Raw genomic sequence first — 12,235 nt, 5'->3', positions numbered from 1 at the left:
CAATGATGCTTTTAAGCAACAATTGGAAAGGTTGAGCTAGTGTTTCCTTTTTGCTTTTTTACATGAGAACCTCTACATAATTGACTACAATTAACCAAATAATCCTAACACTATATTTTGCTTAATTTATAGTCATTATTTTTGGTAAAGAACTATTGTAAGGTTTTAGGGAAAAAAAATTGACTTCATTCTTGGTTGTATAGCATGTGAACATACAGGTAAAAATTGCTAGAGATGAAAAACCTCTATGTCATTTACTCTCAGAAATTTTATTTTTAAGTTGAAGCTTTTACTTGAAAGGAGCCAGGTTCAGCTTAAGATTATTTTAAAGAAATGGGATTTTAGTCTTAAATACAAGGTAATAAATGCAGTGGGATTAAGAAAATACTCAAGAACGGTTTGTTGTATAGTCACATGCCTTTTGGTGTTGAATTGAAAGTCCTACCAGGACAGCTCCTAGGAATTCAGCAGTCTGCCTCTCCTCTCACGGCGTCAGGGATGCTATCTCTGTGTCGTCACAGAGGAACCCACTTCTCCTTCTGTTGCCGCCACGATTTATGTTTTGCCTTAGATATTATTTTTATTTCTGACTTTCGCTTCTTTATAATGTATGCCTACTTAAAATTAGCCTACTTAGTTCCAGGTAGTTTACTGGTGTTCTTTCAGCCTCTCTTCACTGTTTCCTATGCTTACTCTGTATTTTGGGATCCACATTCAGGAGCCTGAGCATCACATTGCCTTCGCTCCCATTCTGGCAGAGCTCTTGCAGGACACCTCTGCATGGGGTCAGATGCCCACTAGTTGTGGCTGAGAAACTAACCTCGTAACAGAAGTTGTAGACTGAGCCATATTACTTTGGACAAGGACTAGGAAGGAGTTAAGTACCATGGTGGACAGTGTGTTCAGTATGTTGTATAAGATGGTATGAGTACCTACACACCCCGTTCTCCATTTGAGGGCAGAAGTTAGGAAGTGCAGAGGTGTTTGAGACCTCCCAAGATAATGCAGAGGTGAGCATTGAATTTGGAGCAAGTGTCCCAAATATTCAATTCATTTGAGATCAGACTATTTTAGGACCATCAGTTTATATAGCACATAAGACAGAAGTAAATTCATGTAAGAACTGATATAAAAGAAGACTAGGTATATCACTGGTGTATATAAAGAGAGATATTTACCAGTGGTAGGATGCACAAGTTTGATCTCAGGCATCAAAAACAGTAGATCAAAAGTGGGGCTTGCTGGTACAAGCCTGCAGCCCCAGCAGCTCAAGGCCATCGAGGACTACATAGTGAGACCCTGTGTCAAAAACAGCAGGAAAAATTACAAATCAAAAGGGAGGCATAGGAGAATCACAGTTGAGGCTGCCTGTCTCCAGAGTGAGAAGTTGTCATAAACAGACAAGCAAACCAACAAGCACACAAGTGACAGCAGAGAGCTAGATCGTGGTTGAGTAGATAACTTGACTTAAGGGCCTGCTGGGCAAACTTGAGGACCTGAGTTGGGATCCTCAGCACCAATATAAAAGCTGTGTTTGGGGGTGGAGAGCAATCAAGGAAGCTACCCAGCATTGACCTCTGACCTCCACACATACATGCTCACGCACATAGTATACTTAGATATCCCAATGCTATGATACATATGCCAGAGAGACATTCCCCTAATATTTCTCCCTCTTCACTTCTTCTTTCCCAGTAACCTGCCAAACACAGGAAAGGTTTTTAAGAAGACAAGCTAGTGTCCACGAATACCATCTTCCTAGGGCCCTTAGTAGCATCTAGCTTCTCTGTTTGTTCTCCTGCTCTGCTGCCGCTGTTTCCTGTGCTCCCCAAACCTCTCCGTTGTGCTCACGTTGTGCTGTAATTCCATCCATTCCTGACTCCACCAGATGACTCCAGAGAAACAGATAAAGTCTGTAGACATAGGAATTCTTCCCGTTTTCACCAACCAAGTCTGAAGCTGACTTATTCCTCTTATCCACAGGAAACCTTACACTCTTTTTTTTTCCCTTTTGTGGCTTTTAAATGGCTTTTTAGATATAATTCATATACTAAAATAGTCGCCCTTTAAAAGTGTACAATGCAATGGGCTTTTAGGATATTCAAAAAGTTGTGCTTGTCCCGAGCAATATTTTCTTCCTTTTTCCCTCTACAGATTGCTAAATGTTATCTAAAATTATTGGGAGCAGATATGTTTCTGATAGGGTTTCTTTTTTTTTTTTCATATTCTTCATTATTTGCCTACACCTTCTTTTATATCCTGAGGACAGAATCCAAATTCTAAACACAAATCCACTCATGTTTCATATACATTATTTATGCATATTGCCTGAAGACAGTTTCATGCAGTATTTTTAGTATGCCTTCGTTTTGACCGCCACTAATCACATGAAATCAGATGTGGAATTTCTCCTTGTGTTGTCGTGTCATTGCTCAGGAAGCTGTAGAGTTTGGAGGTTTCCAGGTTTTTTGAATTAGGGTATCTCAGGTTTTTTGTTTTGTTACCCCCCCCTCCCCTGACAGGTTTCTCTGTGCCGTCCTGGCTGTTCAGGTTAGCCTCGAATTCAGAGATCCACTGGCCTCTGCCTGGGATTAAAGGCATGAGCTACCATGCCTGTCATGGAATTCTCAGTTTTATGTAGATAGGACTTGTCTCTATCAAACTAGATTCTTTTCAACAGCTTCAAGATTTTTCATTGTCAAATAAAAAGTTTTGAACAGGCCGGGCTATGGTGGGGCACACCTTTAGTCCCAGTAGGAGGCAGAGGCAGGCAGATCTCGGGGTTTGAGGCCAGCCTGGTCTACAAAGCAAATTCTGGGACAGCCAGAGCTGTTACACAGAGAAGCCCTGTCTCAAAAAACCAAAAAGAAAAAGTTTTGGACCACAACTTTCTAAATACCCCCTTTAGTTACATTTATATTAAATTTTTTATTTTACTGTGTTTGTGTGGGTGTTCGTGCCACACAGGGTATGCATGCAAAGGTCAGAAGACACCTTTGTGGTTCTGAGGATGGAATTCAGGTCTTTAGGCTTGCAGAACCAACTGCATTTTCTTTACTATTCTTAAAAACTTCTGAGAAAGTTATTTGTATTTACAGCCTTTAGTGGTGCTAATGTCTTTAACAATTACAGATGTTTTGTCTTCACCCTGCTTGTTATCACCTTTATAGTTCATGTTCCTCCCCCGACCCCCATGAAACTGCAGATACACACACACACTCTGTTCTGTTTGTTGCTTTCTTTCCCTATAAACTTGGATGAAAGCAGTGAGCAGTAACTATGCCACAGCCTGCATGCTTACTGTCCATGACTTGAATTCAGCTTAGCTCAGTTTTTAAGAGCTAGGCAGATACTAGGCGGTGATGGTGCACGCCTTTAATCCCAGCATTCGGGAGGCAGAGGCAGGCGAATCTCTGTGAGTTCGAGGCTGTTGTGGTCTACAGAGCGAGATCCAGGACAGGCACCAAAGCTACACAGAGAAACCCTGTCTCGGGAAAAAAAAAAAAAAGAAAAGAAAAGAAAAAAAAACAAAAGAGCTAGGCAGAAGACGGTGAGATTCTCTGTCAGACAGTAACATGGATGACCTTTGGCCAATAAAGGTTAACTTCCAGTAGACTCTCTTTGTCGCATCTCATTAGCACAATCTTCATTGTTCACATTTCTATCAGCCTTATAGTCTTTACTCCCACCAGAATGGTCCATTAAGATTAATTTACAGTATCCCAGGGTTTATCTAGCTCATTGATGATGATGATGATTTTTATTTGAGACAGGGTCTGTATAACCCTCGCTGTTCTATAACTAGCTCTGTAAACCAGGCTGTCCTCGAACTCACAGAGATCCACCAGCCTCTGCCTCCCAAATACAGGGAATAAAGGCATGCACCACCACGAATCTGTGGGTCACAACCCTCATAACCACACATAAGAGAACTGTGGAAAAAATGTGGCAACCAAAAATTAGTTCATGATTAAATATGTAATAGTGTTCCTGATAGCATTTGCCTGTTTGATTTTAAAATTATTGTTTGACTTGCTGGCTGAAGTTTTATTTTATTTTTTTAATTATTATTAATTTTTTATTATTATGAAAAATTTTTTTTTAATTACTAAATGAAAAGTTTGGGCAGTTTGGGCTTGGAGTTAAGACAGTTTTCAGGAATTTCTGAAATGGCCCCAAAACCTGCTTCTGCCATCGTGTACTTGTGTTTTTGTGAAGAGCCTTCTTCTCAGCATTGACAGTCACCATGAAAACACTGCAGGTGCTGTACGTTCTGTGGTATCGAGTACTCAGCCAGTGTTTAACGCTTTATGTAAAGTAACCATAATGTGCTGTTGTTTCTAGTAACTGGCACTATTCTATGCATGCACAAATGATTTCAAAATAAATTCTTTATGGTTTATCCGTAAATGCTTGGTTCATTTGCATATTTCACAGACCTGTATACACAGGGTCATTAGAAATTGCTCAGGTGTAAAGCCGTTATCAATGGAGAAAGTGTTAGGAGCTCTGCTTTAGCCGGCAGCTCTGAACTCTTTCTCATTTCTTCTGTAAACTGGTTCCAAAGACTTAGGAACCACATGGTGAGACAGTTTTGTGTACCGATTACTTTTCTTGCTGCTGTAGCCAAAACCCTGACAAGAAACAACTTCAAGGGGAGAAGAATTTCTTTGAGTTGTGTTGTTAGGCTTGTTCTATCGTAATGGGAAGGGCGCGGCAGCAGGAGCAGCCCCAGGCTCCACCACAGATAGGAGGCTGCTTGCTCATAGCTCCGTGCAGGACAGGACAGGAAGCACATCTGGGCTATGAAACATAAGGCCTTCTCCCGATGACCACTCCCCGGCTAGACCCCACCTTGTAATAGTTCCACAACCTCAGCAGCTGTTGGGAACCAGGGGTTTAAAGACTTGAGCCTGTGGGAGACATTTCACATTGAAATCCTAACAGCTCCTCTTATTATAAAGTTTTTCCCTGTGTGGTCACATCCCTGTCTGTGGTTACAGTTCATTGTCTAAAGACAGGTCAGTTCTAAAGTTTTCTCTCTAGCCTTGATCTGTCCTCTGAGCTCCAGTGAGTGTGTCTAATCCTGACTTGATTTCCCTTTGGTTTTTCAAACATACAAGGTAGTGCATCTAAAACCAAGTGCAAGAGCACGACCGCAAGCCCAGTGTCCTCCACTGTGTCTTGGGGCCATGTGCCAGCATCAAACCCAGGGGCCTGTCCAATCAGTCATTCCCACTGAGCTGCGTCTTGTTAGCTCTAAGATTAGTATACTCATAGAAGTACAAGCTAATACAAAATTCAGGTGACAAATTTATTCTTTCCTTTTGTTTTGTTTTTTGTTTTTTTGTTTGGTTTGGTTTGGTTTTTTTGAGACAGGGTTTCTCTTTGTAGCCTTGCCTGTCCTGGAACTCATTCTATAGACCAGGTTGACCTTGAACTCACAGTGATCCCCCTGCCTCTGCCTCCTGAGTGCTGAGATTAAAGGCATGCACCACCACTGCCCGGCAAGTTTATTCTTTATAATATACAGAATATATTTTTAAAATGAAATGTTAGATGGTTACAAAAGCAGTGCAGGTTCATATTCCGAGTCTGTATAATTTCATTCTACATAATGATAGGAAGATGTATGAGGTCTTGTGGGAAAGAGGTGGCTCATCCATCGGTTAACAGCACTGCCTGTTTGAGAAAGGACCTGAGTTCAGTTCCTGACACCTGTGTTGGTGGTTCACAACCATCTGTGACTCTAGTCCTGAGGGATCCAGTGCCCTCTTCTGACCTCCTCGGGCAGCAGACACACACATAGCACATAGACATCTGCCGGCAAAACAGTCATAGTCATAAAAATAAAGAAGAAATATGAAATCTCAGGAGCTAGAGAGAAGGTTCAGTGTTTAAGAGTATTTGCTGTTCTCCCAGAGTACTTGAATTCATTCCCAGCCCAAATATCAGGAGGCTCACAACGGCCTCTAACTCCAGCTCCAGGGGCTCCAAAGCCCTCTTCTGACTTCCATGGACACCTGCACACATGTGGCAGACACAAATGAATAACCATCTTAAATAGGAAATCTCAAAATGACTTAAATGCGTTAGAGGATCAATACAAAGTAGTGTTTTTACTATGTGCTCATTTGCTGGATGTGGATAAAGTATATATATTTTACCTAATTAAATTTAACTGGAAATTATTATTAATTTTTGTATGTATTATTAATATATTATAGCTATTAATATATGCTTATATATGCAAGCATAAGGGAAACATTTACTTAGCTTATTATGCATTTTATCTCATGCCCTTTTGGTCTAATTAGAAATTTCTCAGATAGGCTATAACATTTACATTCCTTATTAAAATTAATTTTTCTTTTATATAAGAAAAGAACACACCGAAAATATAGCATCTACTGGTTATTTATATGAAATAATATTATCTGATTGCAATCTACTTCTGTTTTGTCTTAGATAAAACTGGCGTCTTTTAGTAATCTAACACTTAACTGTGGCTTCTAAGGAAAATACTGTTGGCGAACTTCATATATGACTTAATTCTCTTTATGTAAAACTGCAATGCTCCTAGTCTATAGTATGAAAGAAAAACTGAAAACTAATGCCACAGTGCTTCTATGATATGGCTTCTGTGTCTGAGGCAAGAATCTAGTTACTTTTAAGTGAAGAGCAACCCTGAAATTCCTTCACTGGTGATCAGCACTCATCGAGACCCTTTGGCTTTGTAAAAATGTTTATTGTCACAAAAGCATTTTATACTTTTTATATGATTAAAATTAATTCCCTTCCTTATTTTTGAATTGGCTTCCTTTTGTCTATTTTCTTTTTTTAATTGGGAAAGATTAATGGAATGAAGTATAGGACGGTACCTCTGTTTTCTTCTTTTGTATAATCTTGTTGCGTGTCTCTACATAAGCTGTTCTGGCCACTCATCATAGTAACCAGCTGGGCCATTTCACCTGCTGGAGCCATTAAAGAGGACTCTCTCCCCCTAGATTAATCCCCTCCGACATTAGTTTTTTTGCGCTGACAACTGCAGCAGGCATTCAGAATTTGCAGGTGGCCAGTGTGACGCACATAATTGCCTACAATTTTAGGCAATGAATAAAAATGGTCTACATTACTTGTCAAAGGTTGTATATGCAGTGCCAAGTGAGATCTATGGGAAGCCTTTTAGGGTTTAAAGAACAGTTAATAGCAAGGCTGCACAGGGCTTTTTTAATCATAATGCATTTGTAATATAGCACTTTGATCTTCTCCTTGTAGGAAATGGTGTTACATTAGCCACTTTTAAACATTTATGAGTGAAATTCAGTTATAGAAGAGTAAAAGTGATTATTCTTAAGCAGAACATGTTAGATTTCATTAAAAGTTTTCGTCTTGCCCCTTCCTTGTTAAAATCCGTGGGAAGTCCTTTCCCTGGAGGGCTTCAAATCAGGATCTAAGGATACAGGGCTTTTTCCTTATTTTTCTTATTGGTAACAGTAAGATTTGCAAGGAAGATATACTAAATAGTGTGATAATTTATAAAAGTGGACATTTGTAAGAGAATAACTGGTCGTGGTAACATAAAGTGCTCTCAGGAAATCTATTACTAATGATTGTGTTGCAACAGATTTTAAGAAATGAATATTTAAAACAGGTTCATAAACTATCTTTACAAAAACAAAACAAAAAGCCCAGATGACTCTCAACCGTGCCTCTTCTGGAAGAGCTGAGTCTGACCTTTGGGACCTGAGAGCCTTTTATTAGCACCTGCCTGTAAGAAGAGCCTTGCCACACGCAGCTTTTAGATTCAGACCCACAGGGCTCATGAGGAAAGGCTTGAAGGGTTCAGTTTGTGTCGCTTGCTGTTTGCCGTTTCCATTTCACAGATGATTAATCTTTCTGTGAAGAAAGGCCAGAGAAACAAAGCGCATTGGGCTCTTCCCGCAGTTACTCCTTCTGAATGCACACTAGCTTGCTAACTAAAAGGCCTTTAGATTTCCAGCCGAGAGAGATGTTCTGAAAGTGAATGCAGCTGGTTGGAGGTCACCAGTGCAGGGCTCTTGCCATTGTGTAATGGAGGCTTTGGCAGGTTGGGGTGGGGGAAGCAGTGAGAAGTGGCAGGGAGAAGGTGGTGTCAAAAAATTAATTCAGAAGAAAAAAGGTTTGGGTCAGTTCATTTAATATTTTGTAGAGTAAATAATCAATAGCAGGTTTAAATTAGTTACTTTGTCTTTCTTTTTAGGAAAAAATATACTTTAGTCTCTCTTCAGCATACTCCCCCCACCTCATAATGGCATGTGACATCACTAGATAATGTTGACTCTTAAATTCTGACTTTGATGTGATTGAATTGTCTTGCAGTTTTTCATATTGTTATGTTAACTAATTTTGCTAACTTTGTACACTAAAATAATGCTTCATCAATATTTCATCAGTTTTATTTTGAGATGCAAAATATTGTTTGTATAGCTTAGATAGATGTCCTTTCATTACAAAGTTATCTTTATTTTGAGGACTTGATACTTTTAGTACTTGGTATCAAGTGCTTAACTGTTCATCTTGTATTTTTTTCCTTGATCGTGTGTACAGGATATAATGTGCAAAGTCAAATCCTGGGTTATAGATCAAAAGAAACCTGTACGCTTCTATCATGACTGGAATGACAAAGAGGTAAGTTATAAATACTGATATCTATTACTGCCTTTGCTCTGATTCCTTAGAGAACCAATTGGCTACTCATTACCTTGTGTCTAGTATTAGATATGGTTAAACTTTGATTTCTGTCAGCTGTTACATATTCCCAAGCTTACATTTTCCTTTGCCCCATCTCTCACTTGAGATATTTTATAACATCTCATCCTTTATAAACAAAGAACTTAAATTGTTTACTCAAACAGTATTTGTGTTCAAATTAGTCGGTGGTTTACTCCATATTTACTCAGCTTTGAAAAGGGTTCTTTCTCTGTCTCCTACTTTAGATTGAAGTGTTGAATAAGCACTTATTTTTGACTTCAAAACCAATGGTCTACTTGGTTAATCTTTCTGAAAAAGACTATATAAGAAAGAAAAACAAATGGTAAGTTCTTCTTTTCTGGATATATATCTAACACAAAGCATATAGGTATGTGTATAATGTGTTTGATTTTAATATCTTTTCCTTATAAAATGTTGAAAATGGTAAGAAAGTTTGGCCTCATGTTGCATTTAAAGATGAGTCTCCCAAATGATTTGCACTAAGAGAACACTACAAAACTGAATTAAATTAGGAAATTTTGAATCCTACATACTTGCTTTTCCAATTTAAGTTCTTTAAACGTTGTTGTTTAGTTTTGCTACAAAATGAGAGGAAAGTGTATTTGGAGAGATAAAGTGTTTTAAGCCAAGAATGTCTAGCCCTCTTGATACTGCAGTCGACCTTAAAGCCTCTACCATGGGTTACAGCCAGACATAAATTTTAAAATCCAGATTGAATCGTTTCTTAAAAAAAAAAAAAAAAAAAAAAAAAAAAAGCTAAACCTGGATGCAAAAAAGTTCAGACACTAGCTTGAAACTTCCAAAGTGTAACAAAGTAAAAACTGCATGTATATGTTGCCATTCTAATATGTAACTAAAATGTGCAAGATTTGTTCCCCTTCCTTAAAAATTCAAAGAGAACTCTTGCGTTCATGTGGGCATGGAGACATTTGGCTTAGTGCTCGCTGTGACTCCCTCACTAGACCCTCAGCATTTTATACTCTTGAGTCATAGAAACAAATCAAATCTATACAAAGCAAAAGACCTGAATTCTCCTAAAATATATTGTCGGTTTCTCCCTGTACTTCATTAAGTACTTAGATGCACATGGTTTCAATTTTCCATTAAAAATTCTCATTTCCATATGATATCAAAGAGTGAGAAGGCTTTAAACTGAAAAATAAACATTCATAGACTGGAAGCCAAAACAATAATTAATGTCAGATGGTTAGCTCCAATAAATCATTAGAATAAACTCTGTGAAATTACTGCGACTGAAAATGCCCTGTTGATATTCCTGTAAGACATTCTGTGTCCCTGATAGCAAGCTGAGTTTAACCTCTTTATTGGCAATGTTTTAGAAAAACATAAATTTAACATAAAAATGAAGTTCAGACTGGTCATTGTCCTCCAGAAAGCAATTAAAATATAATCAGTTCCGTCTTGTTTCAAACTCTAATAAATTTGATGATTAATGTGTCAAAATTGTTTCCTTTAAGAAGGAATTTTAAAATTGACTGTTTGACTTCAGCTAGTCAATCTTCTCATGGAAGTATGAATGGTGAGTTTTCCTGAGTTAGGTAAAACAATACAGACATCAAAGTTTACATGAAAAGGGATGAGTCAGTTCCTGCCCAAAGGGGCTTCTCACACCTGTATTTCAGTGATTACAGGTAGAACTCCCTGGCTCTAATTGTATAGTAAATACCATTTCCCAGACCCTAATGGTAGACAGACTGCTTAGGAGACGCCAGCCTGTGATTTAGCTGTCGCCAGACACCCCATGTTTTTTGTGAGACCAGTTGTGATGATGATATGGTTATAGCCCATTGAAACTACTCTTGTCTAAATAACAAATTTTAATTTGTAACAACATAGACGTATGAATGGTTCTATTTTACAAAACCAAATTTTCATAGGTTTTATGTGTAGCTAATGATCTGGTCTGAGGTTGGGATATGTGTGTTGGGGGGAGGTGTCCAGATCTTGTGGAAGTTAGTGTAATTGTAGCTGAAACATCAAAGACCGGGTAACTGAGTGATGTTCCAGAAGAGAATTTACCACATAGCCATTTTCTGTACAGTTTCTGCCGCCTGCTGTTCCTATTTTCCCTCAAGCTAGCCATTGACTACCCCCTGTGCATCCCTGCTCGTAAAACATGATTGAGGAAGTATTTGTCATGTATTTATGAGTGGGAAACACTGTGTGATAGGGAATGGCATCTACTGGAGCCAGAAAGATTGCCACTTTCCTTCCATTCAGCCACTCTGCCGAAGCTTTAAATCCCCTGTTTATGTAACATAGCCTTCATATTAAAGCACAGAATGAATTTTTATTATGAAGGACATGAACACTAGGTTTCCACCATTTATGACACTGCAGCAGATGTAAATAGTTAAAATTCATTTGAACTCCTAAATCCATTTGCTCTGTTAGCATCTTGGTTTTTGGTTTGTGTCTAAACCCCATTTGCATCAGTTGCTCCTTCACCAAGAAAAAAAAGATGTTGTTTCAAGGTTAACATGTAATACTACTGTAGCAAATTAGCACTGATACCGGAAGCAGTAATAAATGTGCTCACAAGGGCTGGGGACTGCTAGGTGGTAAAGTTCTTGTCTAACATATACAGGCCCTGGGTTCAGTCTCCAGCACCAAAAGGAAAAAAGTTTAAAATACACACGTGCGTGTGTACACACACACACACACACACACCCCTGTGTTTAAAATGTAGAAAGTTACTTTCAGTGGTTAGAAGAGATCAGAAAAGGACTGACTTGAACCCAGAGGAAGACTCTCTTCATTTGAGTGAGCCACATTTCTAGAGTGATAAACATTTTGGTTACTGGCTAAAATTCACTTTAAATTGAAATGGTAGCATGTTATTTTTTAATGCTAGTTTTTTTTTTAAAAAAAGAAGCATTTCCATGGATAAGGCTATTGTATACTAACTAGAGGCATACTGACCTTTTGAAGGTAAAAGCTATAGTGAGTCCAGCTTTCTACTGTGTTAGAAGTGCTGAATTCAGTATTTCATTGATGGGTGATTAAGATCTAGGTCCCAAAGAGAGGCTGATGTGGCAGTCAGGCTGGCTGTGGCTGTGTGATGATGAGATGACAGTCATCAGGATACTGTGAAGAATCCACAAAGACCACTAATACTGTTACAGTTGAGTAAATAGAACTATGTAGACACTTTGGTTGACTTTGGTAGCTACTAATGATTTATTAATAATCCATTTTCTAAACATGATCAGTTGTTACAGGCAAGATTATACACAGTATTAATTTTCATTTTAGATTGCGTAGTGAGTCATGGTGTCAAGCAGGTATGGGGCATTCCGACTGTCAAGGCACTGCTTAATTGGAGGTTTCAGTTCCAATCTTTGCACTGTTGCTGCTCTGTTAGTAATATATGCTGTGCAATTATGGAATCAGTGGAACAAACTAATTTTAGAGACTTTTTACACCTAATAGCTACCAATTATGTTTCACTCTGTGTTAT

The 12,235-nt window shown here is 38.5% G+C and overlaps 1 protein-coding gene across 1 annotated transcript in view; it reads left to right on the top strand.

Annotated features, from left to right (window-relative positions):
• Ola1 (Obg like ATPase 1) overlaps positions 1–12,235 on the top strand; it is a 138,774-nt gene that overhangs the window by 76,310 nt on the left and 50,229 nt on the right. Inside the window, exons 6-7 of the mRNA XM_059260699.1 lie at positions 8,590–8,670; positions 8,979–9,076. Coding sequence (XP_059116682.1) covers positions 8,590–8,670; positions 8,979–9,076 — 179 coding nt within the window. The remainder of the gene's footprint in view (positions 1–8,589; positions 8,671–8,978; positions 9,077–12,235) is intronic.

Source organism: Peromyscus eremicus, chromosome 4 (assembly GCF_949786415.1).
Source record: "Peromyscus eremicus chromosome 4, PerEre_H2_v1, whole genome shotgun sequence".
Taxonomy (NCBI): domain Eukaryota; kingdom Metazoa; phylum Chordata; class Mammalia; order Rodentia; family Cricetidae; genus Peromyscus; species Peromyscus eremicus.
This window is presented reverse-complemented; position numbering and strand designations above follow the sequence as displayed.